Here is a 19324-nt window from a genome sequence, read left to right on the forward strand (position 1 = left end):
GCCAATTAACTATAGAGAAGGGGGTTGTGTTTGCAGGGCAGTTCTGGAACGCCGCTTCCTTCAACACGGAGGCCTCCTATCTGCACTTCCCCACCTTCCACGCCGAAGTCAGCGCAGACATCTCCTTCTTCTTCAAAACTACTGCCATCTCTGGTGTGTTCTTGGAAAATCTTGGGATGAAAGACTTCATACGAGTTGAAATAAGCTGTAAGTTTCACTGTGGAGAAATCTTGGTATATTTGCCCAATTTGACAGGTGCAGGGGAGTGGGAAAGTCATATTTTCTTCTTGAGATGGTTGGAGGTGCCTGAAGAGAAGACGAAGACATGATGACCCATTAATCTAGGCTTATCTACCGCTCCTGTCAGAATTTCCCTGCGTAGGTCATTACAATTAATTTTGTTATGCCTCGGTTTATCTTTCTCAAACAGGTGACTGAATTTATGTTTTTCAACACTGACACTAATTTTCTCTTTTAGATAAAAAGATATTGGTTAAATGTACCTGTCGACTAATTTAGGTTGAAAGACTAAAAATGTAATACAACCACTCCAATGATTGCTTTCATTTCTGCATTGGCAACAATGAAGGCAGTTTGACTAGGTGACTTTCAAAAGTCCCTCCCAGTCCAGACCATTCTATGACTATAACATACCCAGTCTGATGCAGCCCTAGTGTTTCAGAGGAACAGCTACACAGTGAGAGTCTATGAAGGACAGGAGCTAATGCAAGATAAATCAGTCACAGTTGTAATGGCCTTGAATACATCAAAATCTATTAAGTGACAGCAAGTGCTACTCAGTATGTAAAGGATAGTAGTGGGGAACTTAATTAGTGAGTTTTTACTTCACTCCTTTGCTGATGACTTCAAATATTTATTAGTCACTGAAAGGTACCATGGCTTTCACATGAAATATGACTTCTGTATTACAAATTCTGTCAAGCTTAGGAAAAACAAACCGAGTGCTATGAATTTCATAATATGCTTATAATAACCCCAACATCAAAATTAATAAAACAGGGCCCTAGGGCCTTCGATTCATTAAACCAATAGTAAATGGCATGGTCTGTTATCACAAGGTAATGAGGTATGATTTACTGTTAATTGCACATCAAAGTCCAATTTGGTTGTACTTCAGTGTACATAATTTCCTTCTCAGGATATAAAAGTAGAAATATCATTTTGGTATAAAATATAACAAATACTGCAAACAACTAAGAGGATTGTTTAGTGAAAGCTTTTGTAGGTGTGTTAAATCTGTACTCGCAGACAAAAGAGTTATATAAAAGTTTGAGGAGAGTCTTGTCTTTTAAACTTAAGTTTCTCAGTAGTAGTTTAGTGTTGTGTTTCTTGCTGCCAGATGGAATTTGCAGCCTAAAGGCCCTTTATCAAGGAAGCTCCACAAACCAGCTGCTTTGAAGGGAAACGGCCTTTTAGCAGATGTAGGGGCTCAGAATAGATCTTTGTCTATCCCTGTGGAGTGTTTCCTATCTTAACTATCTAAGAAGCAGCTTGCAAAACTAGAACTATCCAATTTGTTGGGCTTGAAATAACAGATTTTTATGAATTTTCAATCCACAACCTTCTGGTTGTGCAGTTTGTGGATCTTGGACTTTCTGGTGCATTTAGTATTTTAAGAAGAGGAAAAATAATCAGTAAAAAAAAGTGTTAAAAAGTTCTGGCCTATTTCAGGCCAGTTGTTTTTCAATTATTGTCCTGTTTCTACGAGCCTTTCTCTGAACATGTGTTACATCTGCCTCTTTAATTTAGGATCACAAATGAACTAGTTTTGCTCACCTGTTTTTTCTTGTTTCCTGGGTCAGGCTTATTCAGACAAATGAATGTCAGATTCTCTCCCACCATTTGCAGCCAAGCTCTATAATTAAGTACACACACATTGAAAGATTTAGCCAAAAAGAGCTCCTTCTTCCTTTTCCTTGTCTTATCATTATTTGTCCAAAATCTTTCGCTACTATTGTGTGACTTCTAGCACTTCAAAAAGAGAATAACCTACTATTTCTAGAGCACTGTAATTGTTATTAAAAAAAAGATGGGTACCCACAGCCAAGCATAATCACAGCAGAGATCAAACAGTGAGGCTGCAGGCTTAGATTTATGTATAAGCTGCTGTGTGGGAGACTGGAGGTAAACGAAGCTGTACTATTTGCTAACATAGAAATTAATGGACCCTGTATTCATGTAAAATTTCTTGATGTCAAGACCACAATTTAATTCAAATCTTCACTTCCTCTTCACATCTGTTTATCTATTCCAGCCCCGAAAGAGATCACTTTCTCCATAGATGTTGGGAATGGCCCCACGGAAGCCACTGTGCAGTCTCCCACACCCCTGAATGACAACCAGTGGCACTACGTCCGAGCAGAGAGGAACCTCAAGCAAACTTCCCTCCAGGTGGACAGCCTCCCCAAGAAGGTCCTGGAGGCACCTGCTGAGGGGCATTTCCGCTTGCAGCTCAACAGCCAATTATTTGTAGGTAGGGACGATTTAATTCTGTACAATATATACAATATTTCTATGTCCAAACCTTGGTTATGCTATTGTTTCACTATTAGGTTTGCATATGGGGACCAGATTCTGCTTTCTCTTCTTCCACTGCTGCATAGGTAACATAAAAGTAAACCCAAACTACTGCCTTCATGCTCAAAGCAGTAACCATAGTTTAACCATACTATGTGAGATGGTACTTCTAGGGTTTGAGGTTGCCTGAAACATGTTTATTGCCAAAGAATTCACAGTATTTCATCTTGTGCAGCACTGGCTGTGTAATTTGCTGTAGGAAAAGTGATCTCTCTTTTTAGATGCAATGTAAAGGGCACAACTTCTTTATATAAGTTTCTGGAGGAAATCCTGATGATAGTACAGTCTCAAAGTCTGCTCATTCAAGCGTGCCTGTCAAAACCCTTGTTTGCCATAGAGTGTACATGTGAGAGAATTCTGTACACAGTCAACGCACACAGTTATTTTAACTGAAGGGGATCTTTCAAAGGGGGGGGGGGAATTATCTTCATTTGCATGGAGTTTGTTTGTTTCCCTATCTGCCTTGCAAATAAAAACTAGATTGGGACCAGCTTGTATTTGATAATACAATCAGGGATTAAAAAGGGACTTTTCCCTTTTCCACAGTCAAACACTGTCTTTCTGAGTAATCCTCTCAGTGATGGAGTGGGTTGTAACCTGCTTCTTATTCAGGGCCACTCAGGCAACTACTGATTCTTTCTTTAAAATGCATTCTCTTACTTAACTGAAATGCTCTAACAAACCTCAATCCATCAATTTATTTTAATAATGTTTAACCGTGTATCCACACCCTTTGATTTAATAAGAGTTTGGGTTATCCATTTGCGGTTTTTATAGTGTGTGTGTGCAGGAGCTGCCAGGCTCTGAATGTATCTGTTTATATATATATATATATCTCTATATCTGTATCAATGGCCAGGAGTCCCTCCTGCATAGCTGTTGATTCATACCTAAAATGATCTCTGATGGACTCAGCTGGAGAAAAGTTTGTGGAAGAAGTCACAGAAGGGAGGCTTAAGACTGTCACAGTGCAAGGTTTCTGTTTTCTGGTGTGAAGCTGACTGCTAATCACTTCTTTCTCAAATGCTAAGATGATCCTAAAAACACACTGTGCAGGAGGCCAGACCTGAAGGCAGTAGAGCTGGGCTGCTAAGACACCTTAGAAACATCAGAGAAAACTAGCCAAAGCACTGACTCCAGTTAGAAAAGTTAAGAGAATTTAATGACTGGGTAGCCTTTTGCAAATTTTTGGTTGTGTCTTTTTAAAGGAGTGAAGGATTTATCCTCAGTTATCTATCAGGTATATCATATATATCAGCTGCTTACCATCTTGCATCTGAAAAGCAGTATCTGCCTATGAACTTCCTTCTCTGCCTCGGAAAATTAAACAGATTACTTAAATGAACTTGATGGTGGTTTTTAAGTGGCATATCAATGTGTTGCATCATGGAAATCCATGGTAGTTAAGGACCTCAACAGGGAAATTTGCCAACAGGAACTCTTGTCAGCAAAGGAAATGCAAAGCCTGGGACCTGGAACAGATTAGCTTCACGCATCTGTAGAAGCTGGGGATTGTGTGGAGGGGTAGTGGCTCTGTAGAAAAGTCCCCTTGGTCTTGATGGAGAAGTGAATCTGTACTTCATTTGAATGTAGTCCTGCTTTGAGGAACAGGTTGGACCAGTTGATCCCCAGCAGTAACTTCCAACCTATTTTATTTTTTTTCTGACTGTACTTAATGTTTACAGTAATAGTTACTTAATTTCTCACTGCACCCTAAACAGATGGCATCCAGTTGCCCATCCATGCTTTTACTGAACCCTGATCAAAAGTGACAGGAATCATTGTGTTTTTAGTAGTGCTTTTTTTGCCCTTAGCTCTACCATATTGAAGTCTATGACTTACTGAGTTTTCCGAAGTGCAGTAAGAAGAGATAAAAACCTGGGCAGCCTTCTGATTCTTAGACTATTTGTCCCCAGTGATTCAGGCAAAGGTGGCAGAAGTCCAGTGATACACAGATGTGGCATAATTAGTCTCTACTGAAGTTCTCGTTCTAAAATCTAATAGGAGGGAGCTGATTTAGCACCTGAACCATGTGGAGTGAATTTTATCCCATCTGAAAACTAAATGCATAAACAACATTGTAAAAAGAAATGAAGCAGCAGCACATAATATTTCTCCCTCTATAATCTGCAGCACATTTGTTTCTATAGCATTCTGCTTACTGGCAGTGATTAAGGGGTTTCCACAATTAGTATGCATATTCTTGACTAATAATCTATATAACTGACATGATATGCTATTTTTAAAATGTTCCAAATATTATTTTTTTCTTGAATCTCCCTATTTCATTGCACTTAAACATAAAGCTTTATTTCCACACTGGGAGTAAGTACCCTGTCATTCAGATATAACCTTTTGGTTTTTTCTTGATTGTCCTCCAGAATCAATCTAAATGTTTAGTAAATCTCATAAATAAGGCTCAAAATTTAATTAGGTTTATTTGTCTTCTGGAAGGATTTATTGATTCTTCGGTATGAAGGAACTATATTAGTATCAAACAGCATTATCATAGAATCATAGAATCCTAGGGGTTGGAAGGGACCTCGAAAGATCATCTAGTCCAACCCCCCCTGCCAGAGCAGGTCACCTAGAGTACATCACACAGGAACGCATCCAGCTGGGTTTTGAATGTCTCCAGGGAAGGAGACTCCACAACCTCCCTGGGCAGCCTGTTCCAGGGCTCTGTCACTCTCACAGTAAAAAAATTTTTTCGGATATTCACCTTGAACCTCCTATGCTCCAATTTGCACCCATTACCCCTAATTACCCATCATTATGATGATGATCAAAGGGAAATCCACCATAGCTTTCAAACTATTATTATTTTTCTGCTGCTTCAGAGACATCAGCTTATATGCAATATATGCAAAGTGGTTTTGTGTCTTTCCCTTTTAGGGAGTTATAAACAGTAAACCACACATATAAAATAAATTTGGGCATTTGTAAAATTTGACTACAAGGACAGTTGGCATATAACATAATGTTAAAGGAGTTTTGCTAATTTGGACCAATTAATTCCTTGTCAGCTGTCTCTGCTTGGTTTATTAATGAGTTATTTTCTTCTGTATTGGCCAGATTTTTCCATCTTAATCCCAAAACCAGACATTTTTGAGACTGTATATAATATAATAATATAGCTCTTGAGTTTTTATGTTAGGTTGCTTTGTTTGTTTTTTTTTAAGTTCAGCTGTCAATCAGACTTTTACTTTTCTATGATTTATGGTAAAGAAGGTTGAACAGAAGCCTTCTCTCTCCAGCAGTGTTATCAAAACAGGCAGTTGTAGGCAGTGTTGGAGCTGTGCTTCATTTACTTTGTATCTGGCGATGCTGACACTTTGTGAAGAAGTTAATCAGCCTTAAATACTTCATAAGGGTGGGAGTTAAGATGGCCTGACATTCCTTGGAAGTTTATCTTCAGATTTACTGATTTAGGTATTTTAGGAGATTTAGCCTTTAACTGAAGATTTTCCCAATGACTAAGCACAGAGAATGATTTATCTTTTAGGTGTGTAGATTCTTTTATGTCCAGTGAGGGATGAATTTCACATTTCTGTCTTCCTGTGTGGAGAGTTTGATGGTGTTTCTCTCTTATTTACTCTGCTACCAGTTTTCTTCAAATATGGGAGAACATTGTATTCTCTCTTATAAATTTGGGTAAGGAATTGAAAAAGACTGGATTCAGAGATAAAAATGCACCACATGTGACCAAATATTCTTATAAGAAACCAAAGCAAAAAACCTGAAATCACAACTGTCAAGTCCTTTTAGATGGAGAAAACAATGGTTGGGAACTAAGGAAAAGCTGTGTTCTGAAGACTGTGAAAAATGTGAACTTGAATTGTCTCAGAGGGATACTAACTGATATATGACAGTGAGTTCAGTGTTTCAATGTCATGGTTGCTTATTCCAGCAGAGAAATGCAGATGTTCAGAAACTACAGCAGAACCTGGGAGCCTTACCATGACTTGCATTATCCCTATGATAATTTTGAGTTGTGCCTGTTCTTGACCCCAAGCTTGTCTAGCTCATTGCTAGGGTAAAAATCAATTTTCAACTTGCTCTATGTACTTAGGTGTAACGATGGGTGTGTTTAATGTTATTAAACTGCATTTCTGTGGGGTATGTGTCTATGTTGGGCATGTATTCACATTTCGTTCCTTGGATTAACAGTACTATCTGTGGAAAAGCTTCTTCACTTACTTCTGGCCTTGATAAGCATAAAGTAGCTGTAATCCATTATTTGCACACTACTGCACCCAAACATACTTTCATCCTGGAGCTGGTAAAACACTGCAGATAGAGAAGTTCACGAGTTTTACATGTCCTGGAAAGATGCACTAATGTAGTGATTTCTGTTTACCCCAAAGTCTCTTTTATATATTGATATTATATAAAAGGAATTGTTAAGAGCTGAGAATCAGATCCTTCTTCCCATATGCTCATACTATTAATTGTATTTACTGAAATAATGGAATTTGGGTGTCATTTCTTGCCATAGCACCTGTTCTTCACACAGTTTTGCACTGCCACTTTTCATTGCCTTATTATTTGATCCAGTGGTCTTTGCTATTCTGGCATCTTGCTTGCATGACGCGCCTGTCCTGCATGTCTGTCTTCTGGGGGATGTTCCCCTTGGGGGAGCATTTGCTCTGGCCACCATGCCACATAACATGTGTCAGAAATTGTCATTTCCTGATGTTCCTAAGATTCAAGTGCGGTGATGATTTCTTACACACGCAGTTCAAAATAAATCACAGAAAATGGCTGCCTTCTTATTGGATTTGCCTGGAGATAAAACCAAAAGGAGGGGAGTCAAAATGGAGGTGTTTAAATCTAATCCCTCTCTTTTTACCTCCTCATCCATAACAACACAATGCAATGGGATTCAAATTTGCAATTCTTGTTTTATTCCCTCTCTGTTATGGAGAAGCAGTTCTGCACAGTCAGTAAGAGACAAAAGAGCAGATTAAGTAATGTTTGTATGATTAGTTGTTGTGTTAAATGTATAATTGACTCACAGGGCACGTACATATTTATCTACGTAGTACCAAAAGAGTTTTTCTAGGGCTAAACTTATTGAAATCACTCCAAATAGAGACAGAAAGTCTGCTGAAGGCTGATGTTGGCACACATGGAGTATATGGTAGGCTTCTGAGATAGCTTTCTGTGTGTGCAAAGTGGAAGGGAGAAATGAGTTTCAGATCATACAAGCTTGGATTTTAAAGCAGCCTAAAGGAGTTAGAAAACCATTTCTTACTTTCTTCTAGTGGGTCTTGCATATCTAGCTGTTTTAGGCTGCTTTATAGTCCTTAGTTACAGCATGGATATCCTTGTACCTGACTATGTTTATTCTGTTAACTTAAAAAAAAAAATTACTTGAGAAGCAGCAAATCCCAAACAAATGTACAGGCTAAATGATCTCAGTTGCACAAAACTGCTCAGCAACAGGCAATTTTGGCACATACATAGTCCGAAGTGACAGGCAAAAATCTTTCCTTTCAATGGACAGTCATTTTCTGCATTCAAAATGAGTGACATGGTTTTGGATAGTGCAGCTGTCTCCTGGTATATCCCTGTGGTCCTGGAGGAGGTGTGTCACACCTCCTCTTATGGCGTAGTCTGAGATGAAACTGTCTGTACTAGTGGAGAAAACATAATGAAAATACTCCAGTGTGGAGAGGAGAAACGCAATCCTCACAGACCTCTTTGAGAACAGGATTTATGCTCAGATTGGTAAAATCAGAGAGGCAAAATACAAATCATAGGAAGTTAATTTGATGCATAAAGCCTTGACCAGAAGTTTTTGTGTTACTCATTTGGTTTGCTAAGGAGACTAACAAAATTCAGTGTATTGGTTCCTTGTTTTGTCTTGGGAGCAAGGGACTCAGGAATCTTTGACTGAATCTCCTGTCGTAGACAGTCCAAATGCAACATACCATGGAGAGTCAACATCTAAGAAACTTTCTTGGGACACAGAGAAAAGGAAGGAGAGAAAAAGAATGGGCATACTTTGTTTACTGTTACTGTTTTTAAAGGAATCTGTAGACACTTGCGGTATTTTGGAGGCCAGGAGGAGGAATTAATGCTTAACTCCTCATATATCCTAACTGCTTTGTACACCAGGAATATCATAGCAAGTTTTCCTACTCCTGAGTAACAATAATTATAATTCTTATCCTCCCATGCTCTTTTCTTTGTGTAAGCTACATAAAGCAAGAATTTTCCTAATACTTATTCATGCTGCCTTCCCAATCAAGTTCTTGCCAACAAAAAGTCCTTTGCATTTTGAATCAAATCTTCAATTCGTTGATAGAATCTGAATTATTTAGGCAATCTCGTCACTAAGCTACACTGTGAATGCTCAGTTGTGAGCTTCTTGCCCTCTTCTCTCAGTCTCTCTTTTCCTTCCCCAAAGCTGTTGTAAAATTCAGCCAGATAAATACCTTGCTGAAACCAGCACTAGCTCATTTGACTGTCACCTCCACTCAGCAAAGAACACCCTTAACAGTGGTACTTTTGGTCCTGGGGCTTATCTTAAAATCTCTTTTCCTGAACAAAACACTTAGGTGGCATTCATTAAATCGTCCCATCTAACAGGCCTATTAGAATAGGAAGAATCTGCAAAGCCTAATTTGGTGAAGAGTTTAGTGTGCTTCACTTCAGTTTCTCTCCTCTTTACAGTAATGCATTTGAAGATCTGATTAAATGAAGAAATCTTCCTAAACGATACATATATTTAGTTAATCAATACTGTGTGGATCTAGGATCATACAAACTTCTCCTGTTAAGCTCTGTACTTCCAGAAATTATAAGAGGAGAATAGTGAAAAACTTACTTTACATGGCCTTTCAAAGTGCTTTAGAGACCACTAAGAATGTAGGTAGTGCAATGAACATGAAATCTGGGGAATAGTTAGCAGTACTTTGTACTCATTTGTTAAATGTTACAGCAGGGATTTGTACGTGTGCAGAGAGAAGAGGCTGGGAAACTGTCATTTATATCCTTCTAATTTTTTTGCTTACCTCACATGCAAAAGAAGACAGAGTAACCAGTACCCTCAAAGGGAGAAATCACATTTCTACTTACTTGGACATTACTGAAAATTCTATATGGCCTGTTTGGTTTTGGAGAAACATCTCCAAAGAGGATTGTGTGTGCACAGTGCATCAAATTCAAAAGGCCCAATTCCTGTGCTCAGAAGGCCTTTACATTTAGTAAGCTAATATTTGATCACCTGAAAAGAGCTGGCTAAAGAGGAATTTGAAAATATTTGTTTCTCTGAGAAAGGCATCATAAAACTAGCATGAAATAAACCTGTCCCACACACACAATCTATAGTTCAATTATTCTAAATCAATTCTAGAATTTTTTGCTATTAGTGCACCAGGAAGAAAAATTTGATAAAACGGTATAGCAGAACAACAGGATTTTGGTGAGATTGAGCTTTTCAGACCATTGCTTCATTCTCTTAGTTTGCAGAAGTTTTGCTTTAATTAAACAATTTGCGGAAAAAAAACAGATGCTCTTCTGCAAGGACTTTTCAAAATATGTATAGTTTCACCTCATGCACTTTGATATAAACCCAACTTCTACAGAAGAATAATTTGAAAAGATAACATCTTTCATACTACTTTTGCAAGAGAATCACCAATAAAGCCAGCGTTTCAGAGCCTACAAATGCTGATAACTCCTGAACCAGAATTAGACTCTTAGCAGCAATCAAAATTGCAGTATCTTTAAAAGCAAAACATTGGCAACAGTTAAACAAAGTCTATGATAAGAAAAATGGTGATGTTTTCACAAAGGACTCTAGCAATCATCATTATTCTCAGAGACCACCTCTTAAAGAAAAAAGTGTCTTCATTGTAACACTGTTAGCAATTTCATTGGGCATATAAGCAGCTAGGTAGCTTGTAGACACCGAGCTGCCCTCTTGTGCAGACCCATAGAGCTCTGATCTTCAAGAAGAAATGCAATTGTGCTTAACAATTGTAATAAATAACACAACTGTGATGTGAACTCATGTTTCCTGCCTGTAACAAGCATTCACATGCAACATCAGGTTGGGCAGTCATGCATAAATTCTGACTCAAGTAATTGCCCTTCAGCCAGCAGGCCTGGTGCTGAACATGACTCATCCCCACTAGCTGGACTCATCAGCATGTGTAACTCACCTGCTGTTGGGATTAGGGTGTCATTTGTACTATGGCAACAAACAGAAAAAAAAAAAAAAAAAAGAAGAACATTTTAGGTTTGGGTTTCTCATGTATCAGGTGATTTGCAGACATATGATAACTAAGGTAATCTTTTTCCCAAATGAATTTGCAGTTTAAATGCCAGACAGGGCAGTAGATAAGGTAAGAAAGAGAATAATGGCAACAGGAAAGTGTCATATACAGCTTTTTAGTCCTTTCATAAAGATAAATAGAGACCTTTAGTTTCCAGGGCTGTCCATCTGTCATCTTTTGCCACTGGATGCACTGAAATATAATAGGTAATATTTTCTAAATCTGTGGATTCATGTCCGTATCTCTGGACTGGATTTCAGGGCTTTGATTATTGTGTAGACTCACCAATTAATGCATGTTCTCCTTTCTCTTTTTCAGGTGGAACAGCTTCCAGACAAAAGGGCTTTTTGGGATGCATTCGATCTCTGCATTTAAATGGACAGAAACTTGACCTTGAAGAGAGAGCTAAAATGACACCTGGTGTTAAACCCGGATGTCCAGGACATTGCAGCAGTTATGGTAACCTGTGCCATAATGGAGGAAAATGTGTGGAGAAGTATAATGGCTACTCCTGTGATTGTACCAGCTCAGCATATGAAGGACCTTTCTGCAAGGAAGGTAGGCAACTTTGATCCTCAGTCCTTAGTGGTCTCTGAATTTCAGCACAGTTTCACCCATGACAGCTGGGTGTCCCCCGTGTTACAAGAAGGTGTTCTAATATCAGTATTAAGTGTTTGCCAAAAGCAGGCTACAATGCCTCCATTTGTTGACTTCAGTGATTAAAATCAGAAACACTGCCTACTCACATGAACTGAGGATTTGGCACTTATGAGAGACATATAAATAACCACATAGTGTCCTGTCAGGAGAGGCTGCTGTAGAGGTGGAGCCTTGTTTTTTGGAAAAAGTATTTGCAGTCAGTCTCCAGCTGAAGCTATTACCATCCTGACTATACTGTGCCTCACATTAGAAAAAAACTGGTTTTATCACATCTGTGTATTTTGTGGCCATACTGTGTCATGTTTCTTGAAAACACAAGTGTGAGTTCTCAGGACCTGAACATGCACAGGTGAATATTTCTCTTCTTTTGGAGGTACCAAAGACAGCTTTCCCTTACTTACTGTCTCTGGGTCAATGTATTGCTTTAATTTGTTTAAAAAGGAGACTGGAAAGGACAAAAATATTGTCTTTACTGTGGGGGGAAGACATAGAATATTGCCTTACATGTCAACTGTCAGAAGATGGTGAACTGAGCATTTACCTGGCTGACAAACATTCTGGCCTGTGCCATCTTGTGGAGCTCTGATTCCACAGGCACTAATGTAGCCTGTCTCCGTACACTGCCCTTCTCTGTGGTATACAAATACACTGTAAGGAAGGACACGCTGCTAGTCCAAATTAAGGAACAGTGATGTCAGCTGGGTCAAGGACATTCTGCAGTGTTCTGCTCCTGGACAGTCAACTCGTGTCCATGCTTTTCTGGGATATCAGAAAATACAATAGCTGAAATTATTCCCTTGGTTTATATATGCTTTCAGAGGTTTCTGCATTATTTGAAGCTGGCACGTCTGTAACGTATATTTTCCAAGAACCTTATCCTGTCACAAAAAATGCAAGCACCTCAAGCTCTGCCATTTATGCAGATGCAGTCATGTCCAAGGAAAATATTGCATTTAGCTTTGTCACGGCACATACTCCAAGCCTTCTGCTGTACATCAACACCTACTTTCATGAATATTTGGCCGTGATTCTCTCCAAGAATGGTAAGTACTTTTGATTTGCTACCAAAGGGAGACCAGTGTAACTGTGTTAAGTTTGTTGTGAGAATAGTAGAGAATTCTGCACTGATTTAAGTACACTTTTGAGTCTGCAACTTTATCAACTTCAAGGTTTTCAGTTCATGCAAGCGGGCATCACTCTTGTTTATGTCTCTTTATTTGGCATTCAGTGCTATGCTTGTCTATTCAAGTCTTTGAAAAATCCTGTTGTTAGGACTTAAAATGTGCTTTGACTTTCATTTGGCAAGACTGTTCAATAGCAGTTGCTTGCTATTTATTCCACACTGAGATCCATTAGGCCTCTAAGATAAGGGAATGAGAAATACCATGAATGTACAAGAATGCTTGGTGCAGAAATATCTTATGCATTCTGTCTTGGCACATGTATTGCTCTTCATTGAGGAGTGTCAATGGAACATGGCCAATACACCTGAATATTAAAGCCAAAAAATGTCAAAGTTTTTTAGGTTTGCTGATGAGGTGTAAAACATGAGGTGTAAATCCATTTACTGTTAAAAAATGCATGGTGTGAGTAGGTTCTGAAAACATGAAAATTTTAGGAGCACAGACCCCACATCTTCTCATCTGGCTCCTGAGTCTTTTCAGTGCTTTCAGAAAACTCATTCCAGATGACCATCATCATAGATAAATAGGGATGTTTGAATTATTCAAGAGTTATTCAGACATTGGAGCACTGGAAGTGATGAGTAAGCATATTGGTGAGTCACTAGCCTGTGGCAGAACAATAGAAAGTTAATGCTATGTTGAATATGTGCATTTGACTGAATGACCCAGACCACTCTGAAGCCCTGCAAATTCCAAAATAGCTAAGCTTTCAAGTACCATCAAATCAAACTATAAAGGGGAAAAAAAAAAAGAAAAAAAAAAAGAGAAGGTTTTACTCTCTCTATGTGCTTTGCAATAGTTTCTCTCCTTATTATGCCATGTGGCCTGCATTAGGGCTGGCATGAGATGAGCATCCAAGTCTCTGGTTGCAGGATGGCTGTCTGGGACAGTATCAGCCTGGGCCCATCTCCCCCAAGAAAACTCACAGCAGGGTGATGGGACTACTGAGTAAATCCTCTCTGCTCTCTCTTCTCCAGTCCAGTCCCAGATTCCCATCCCTCATGTGCTCTTGGAGGCATGTGTGTATTATTTTCACATATATTACTATTATAATGCATAGAACGAGGGTGAAAGAGCCCCTGCTGAGGTGACACCTTAGAATCTGCTTCTCAGTTAGACATGGGTCTCTTGATGCCACTGAAGCAATCAAAAATAGCCATAAAGTGAACAAAAATGTAATCTTTACTTAAATCACTTTTTCTGCTGCCAGAGTAGTGTAAAATAAGCTTAGAAATATGAGGCTTTTTTTAATTGTTATTATTTTTTTATTGATGAAATACAGTCGTCAGCAAGCTATAATTGGGAGGTTCTGGAAGGGAAGAATCTCTAATGGTAGCTGAGGAACGGGTTGGCATCAGGACACTGGGATCTTTTGTCGCAGCTCAGCAGAAACACAGATAAGCTGTGCATTTTGGCAGCTGCACCATCTGCAGATCTCCACTTTGGTTCTCTGCTTCTGGAAATTAGGATGGAGCAGCTCTCAGTACAGTCAGGCAATTCAGACAATGGTGCTTTTCTCGGATCTGTATCTGTATTGACTCACTTGTAAAATGAAAATAATAGTTTAAAGGGTTGCAGAGATGTCGGGCTCCTTTTAATCATGTATATTCTCTGTCTTTTGTCACAATTATAATAATTTTTTAAAACTCATATCCTGTTATTTTTTAGTCTTGTTGGAATTGAAATTATTCCAATGAAAATACTGTTCAGATATGTTGCTTTTTCTTCCCCTTATAGGCTTCTGCTTGCCATAAAGTTACTAGACTATGAATAATAACGTCCTTTGTAGCATTAGAAGTGAGCACAATTCCTTCTATCTTATTGGGTCATTTTCAAGGAATCTTGCTTAGCCTGACAACGTATAGTAAGACCTAAGCAGGTCCCTGCTGGATAACTGATTGGTTAAATAAAGGTTAGGCTCCTCATGAAATGGGAATGGGCATTCTCACTTAAGAGGTGAGCAGTTAGTATTCTTTGCTATAATCCCAAGTCCCTTTTTATTCACTCAGAAACTATGTTGGAACAGTCTATGTATACTTAAATTCTTCACCTTTTGTAAGTATTTTTCAAGCTACTACTCATGTATCCTGTTATTCCCATTTTCTATTATCCACAAAATAACTAGGCAAATTATTAGTTAATAAAAATGAAACTGAGAAGAATGTTTCTAGTAATTCAAAATTCCTGTGTTAAATATTTAACATAAAATAAGTGAAAATGTCTGCAAGGCTTATTCATAGTTAGACTTTACTGAAAAGGGATTACATGAAAACGACCTTGTATAGGTAGTGTGGTCTAATCCAGTCAGGTGTGAAATGTTCCCTGTAAAGCGAATTAATTTCAGTAAAATTAATAAATAATCATATTTAACCCAAACACACTTTGCACTGTCAGTCTGTAGAGAAGGTCATATCATTAGAAGATACAGTACGTATTGGTTAAGACACCCAAATTATAGTAGTAAAGTTATTCATTTAGAGTTGACCCAATGTCCGGTCTGCGAAAGGAAATAAAATCTCCTTATGCCAGTCATGACTTTACCTACACAGATCAATGCTGCCCACACAGAAAGCCCTTCCCATGCTTGGAGCCTTAGAGAGCAGGTGGTTCATGAAGGAGGTAAAGTTTTGACAGATGCTGGGTACCACCATATATAAATATAGAAGCTTATAATTCCAGATCTATACAGATTACCTCCTTCTCTAAAAGTAGATGCTTTGTAGTGCCCAGCAGCTAATACTTCTAGAAATAGTTCCCACCTAAATAACTTATCTATATCATAAGGTTGTTCTTAATCTGCTCAATTGGCTCGTGCCCTGACAGCTTTTGAGTAAACTTTCAAAGTTGATGTTTTTAAGAAGAATTAGGGATTCTATCCACCATTAGTTAATACTTAGGCTTCTAAATCATATATGTGCCTTTGAAAATTGTATAGAATTACTTAGCATTCCCCTTTCCTCCCCAGTCCTACATATTGGACCCATTGTTTTCAAATTACATGTATAAATAGTTATGTATGTATTGTATATAGATGAATGGGTGAATGTGGATGGGTATATATGTAAAGGCCACATAGTTCCATTGATCCCATGTCCAAAAGATTAGCAGTATTGTAATAACTGGCTGTGCATTTTTAATATTAGTGTTGCAGAAATTTCAAACTACACGTGCCCATTAAAAAGCTAAAGAAAATGGGTAAAGAGATCTAATTAGTCTTTTCGGTGTGTCAATCAGCATGTTATTCACATCATGGGACACTACTGCCGAAGAAAAGTTTGATTTTTCTTTCTCAGGCTAAATTTTTAGTGTACATTTTTTCTATTTTACATTATTTCACCAAATTACCAGTATCTTAGTATTAAAATTGACTTGTCTTGATCCCTAAAGACAATAATTGATAAGGAAGAAAAATGATAAGGAAGAAACTGTTAGTGCTTCTTCTGTCTCCATTCTTCCTTCTCCCCTGCAAGTCATGAAATGGGATATGAATATTATTAGATATATTGTCTAGAAAATGCTTTCCTAAGTATTTTTTTCTCAGTGAAAACAATGATTCCTAATCTAGAAAAACAGCAGAGAGCCAGCATCAAAGAGACAGAATCTCAAACTATCCTACAGCAATTGAAAATGTGTCTATGTATTATCTGGTCTTATAAGAAACTAAACAATTTGAGTCCTTTTCTTTCTTTATTTCTATACACTATCTGTTGCCATCACAAGTTTCTTTTGGAAAGCAAGATGCTGAAATTTCATAGGAAAGATTAAAGACAAAGAAAAAGCACTGACAAAAGTACAAATGAAAGCATCTTGAGTAATTTTTCTTTTAGGTCTCTGGTACACACAATATAGCAGCAGGATGTAGATTAACCCCACTGCTCTGTCCTGTAAAGTCTTGCTTCACAGAAAATGAGAATGCAGATTGGAGTTTGTGGTTAAAATTCTAAAAGTCTTTGAGGGAAGAGGTGTACTTGGTGCCCAAGGCCCTCCTTTTTTTTGTTTGTTTCTTTGTTTCAGTTTATGACACTCTAAATCTGTTAACTGTGCAAGACTAACTTGAAAGAGAAAGCAGCGTCAACATTCAGCCAAGCACTCTGGCAGATTTCTTTATCTTTTTTCTAAGAGAAGAGAACTGAAAGATCTGTCTTATTAGCTGAATTCATGGACATGTTTGTACTCATGGAGATTGCTTTTTGTATTGAAGGGTCAAGAGGTGTTCTGGAGACCCACAAGGGAAAAAACAGGGGAACTGTAATTGGATTACATTGAACAGGAAAGGCTGAGCATATGGTTAATAATTGATCTGTGCTCTGTATATATACAGGCTGACTTTGAACTTACTGGTATCTAGCATAAACCCCCAGACCACTGGCTGCAGATAATCAGCTAGGAAGAAAACATTGTCATTTGCTTGGAGGAGATGTTGATGTTGTTCCTAGCTTGAATTTTGCCATTATAAAGTAATTTTTATTGTTGGATTTCTGTGGAGCTGAATGGGGAGGAAAGAGAGGGTCACAAACTCCTGTCTTTAAATGGATGCTGCAAGTATATAGATGTTTTTCAGTAATTCAGAATTGAGGGTTTTTTCAGAACCCATTTTACCAAAACCTTTAGCCCTGAGGACTGATTTGATTCTTCAGCTGTTCTTAAATTGTGAATTATCTGTGTTGTGGATGTAGAGAGCTGTGTAGTGAGAGCTGTAGTCCAGCAGAACTTGGGTCCAAGCAAACCTCTGTCTTTCTCGTATTATCCCTATTAGCATATTTTCCCATAACATAGCAGATATGCTGGCTGGATAATGAAATGGATTTTTGTCCTGATGAAATTGAGTGTTTATGCCTTGGCCTTTATGAGCAAGACTGGCCTTCAGGAATCAGAGTTTGAGAATAAGAGATAAGTCTGGAACAAGGAAGATGTACCCTTGGAGAAAGAGGAAGATGAGGGAATGCTTAAGCAAACTGGGCGTACATAAGTCTGTGGACCCTGGTAGGATGTACCCATAAGTGCTGAGAGAGTTGGCAAAAACTGAAATACATGAGATTTTATCTGACCACCAGGAAACACTTTTTTTACTGTGAGGGTGATTGAGCACTGACACATATTGGCTAGAGAACTGTGGAGATACTCAGAAGCCATCTGGACATGGCCCATGGCAACTGGCCCTAGTGTTCATGCTTTAGAGGGGGGATTTTGACGACATGACCTCCAGAGGTCCCTTCCAACCTTGCCCATTCTATGATTCTGTGACAGACTGCAAAATGCATTATGAATTTGAAGGTAAAGTAATGAAAGGATATATGTATAAACATGTATTTTGCTACAGAAAAATCATCACAATACTACCATTATATAGTTTTAGTGCTAGGATAGTTACTAAGTAAGTGTTTCATTCTTCCTCTAATTTTATCCATAAGATGACATAAGAACATGAGTTAGTTATTAGTATGCCAGTAGCAGGACTTGTTATGAAACACAGATCTTGAGAGTTTACTGTAATCAGGAGAAAGTCACTGGTTAAAGGATCCAGCTTCTCCAGTTACAGAGGTTGGCATAACTTAGGCAGTGCTTAGATGGACTTTTATTGGTCATAAGAGCAGCACATTTCCCAGAGATTCATGACCAGCCAGGCAGTGTCCATAGAGCTCAACACAAACAAGGATCATTAAACTCAGAAAGCTATTAATCCACGAAGTTCTGTCTTTATTATGAGCTAAGTGGGAAAAGAAGATTTGAGAAGAGAGGCATATGATTTTATTTTTTTCTAGTTTTAGTGAAAAGATTATTGCTTACTCTCCAGCTCCACAGACAGCATGTAGTGCTCAAATTGATAGTTTCATTTTTTTCTTTTCAAGCTGTCTTTTTCCATGTTCTCATTGCTGAGCATTATGGCTATTTGTTAGGTCAGTGTGAAACAAGTTCTTGCTTTTGAACAGTTATCTGTACTGCCAAAACTGAAACAGGAATGGTTGAAAGATATTAGGAAAAGAATGGAAATCATGAGCCAGGATCTAGGTGAGGGCAGGTTGGTATAAATTCCTCAGGGTATCACAACAGAGGATCTCAGTCTTTTTTGCCTGCAAGCTGTTCATAAAGAGTTAGTGATGATGCATAATTTACAAAGCCAAGTTGAACTTCTGGAATAAAATTCAGAGCATGATACTTCTTATTTCATTCACTGGGTAAAGAACAAAAGCTCTTCCTGCCAACCTGGCTGTTAAACTAGTCTTAAATGAAATGTACAGTGTAAGATAAAAGCCTGATGAGATGGTCCTACACACAAAGGTGAGTAAATCGTAGGGCCTACTGAATGTCTGACCATGAAAATACTTATGGCATCTAGTGTGTGTTGAAAGACAGGAGGAGAAATCAGAACATCAGATCCAAAAGTATCATGCAGATAGCTTTTGTTCATGAAGGGTCTGAATGGGACTTTAGAATTCCAAAGAATGTGTAGAAACAGCATAGGTTAAAATTTACCAGAATAGATCTCACCATCAGAAAGCAGGTGGCTTCAGGGAGATGTAGCTGTATCTGATGCCGTCTGCTCTTTCCTTTAAATTTATATTCACCTTTGGGGGGGGAATAAATTAATGTAGA

The 19324-nt window shown here is 38.3% G+C and overlaps 1 protein-coding gene across 1 annotated transcript in view; it reads left to right on the forward strand.

Moving 5' to 3' along the window:
- CNTNAP5 (contactin associated protein-like 5) overlaps positions 1-19324 on the forward strand; it is a 193692-nt gene that overhangs the window by 151088 nt on the left and 23280 nt on the right. The window contains exons 16-19 of the mRNA XM_009996233.1: positions 37-207; positions 2276-2494; positions 11205-11444; positions 12365-12589. Of these exons, the coding sequence (XP_009994535.1) occupies positions 37-207; positions 2276-2494; positions 11205-11444; positions 12365-12589 (855 nt within the window). The remainder of the gene's footprint in view (positions 1-36; positions 208-2275; positions 2495-11204; positions 11445-12364; positions 12590-19324) is intronic.

Source organism: Chaetura pelagica, unplaced genomic scaffold (genome assembly GCF_000747805.2).
Source record: "Chaetura pelagica isolate M959 unplaced genomic scaffold, ChaPel_1.0 scaffold3, whole genome shotgun sequence".
In the NCBI taxonomy this organism is placed as follows: Eukaryota; Metazoa; Chordata; class Aves; order Apodiformes; family Apodidae; genus Chaetura; species Chaetura pelagica.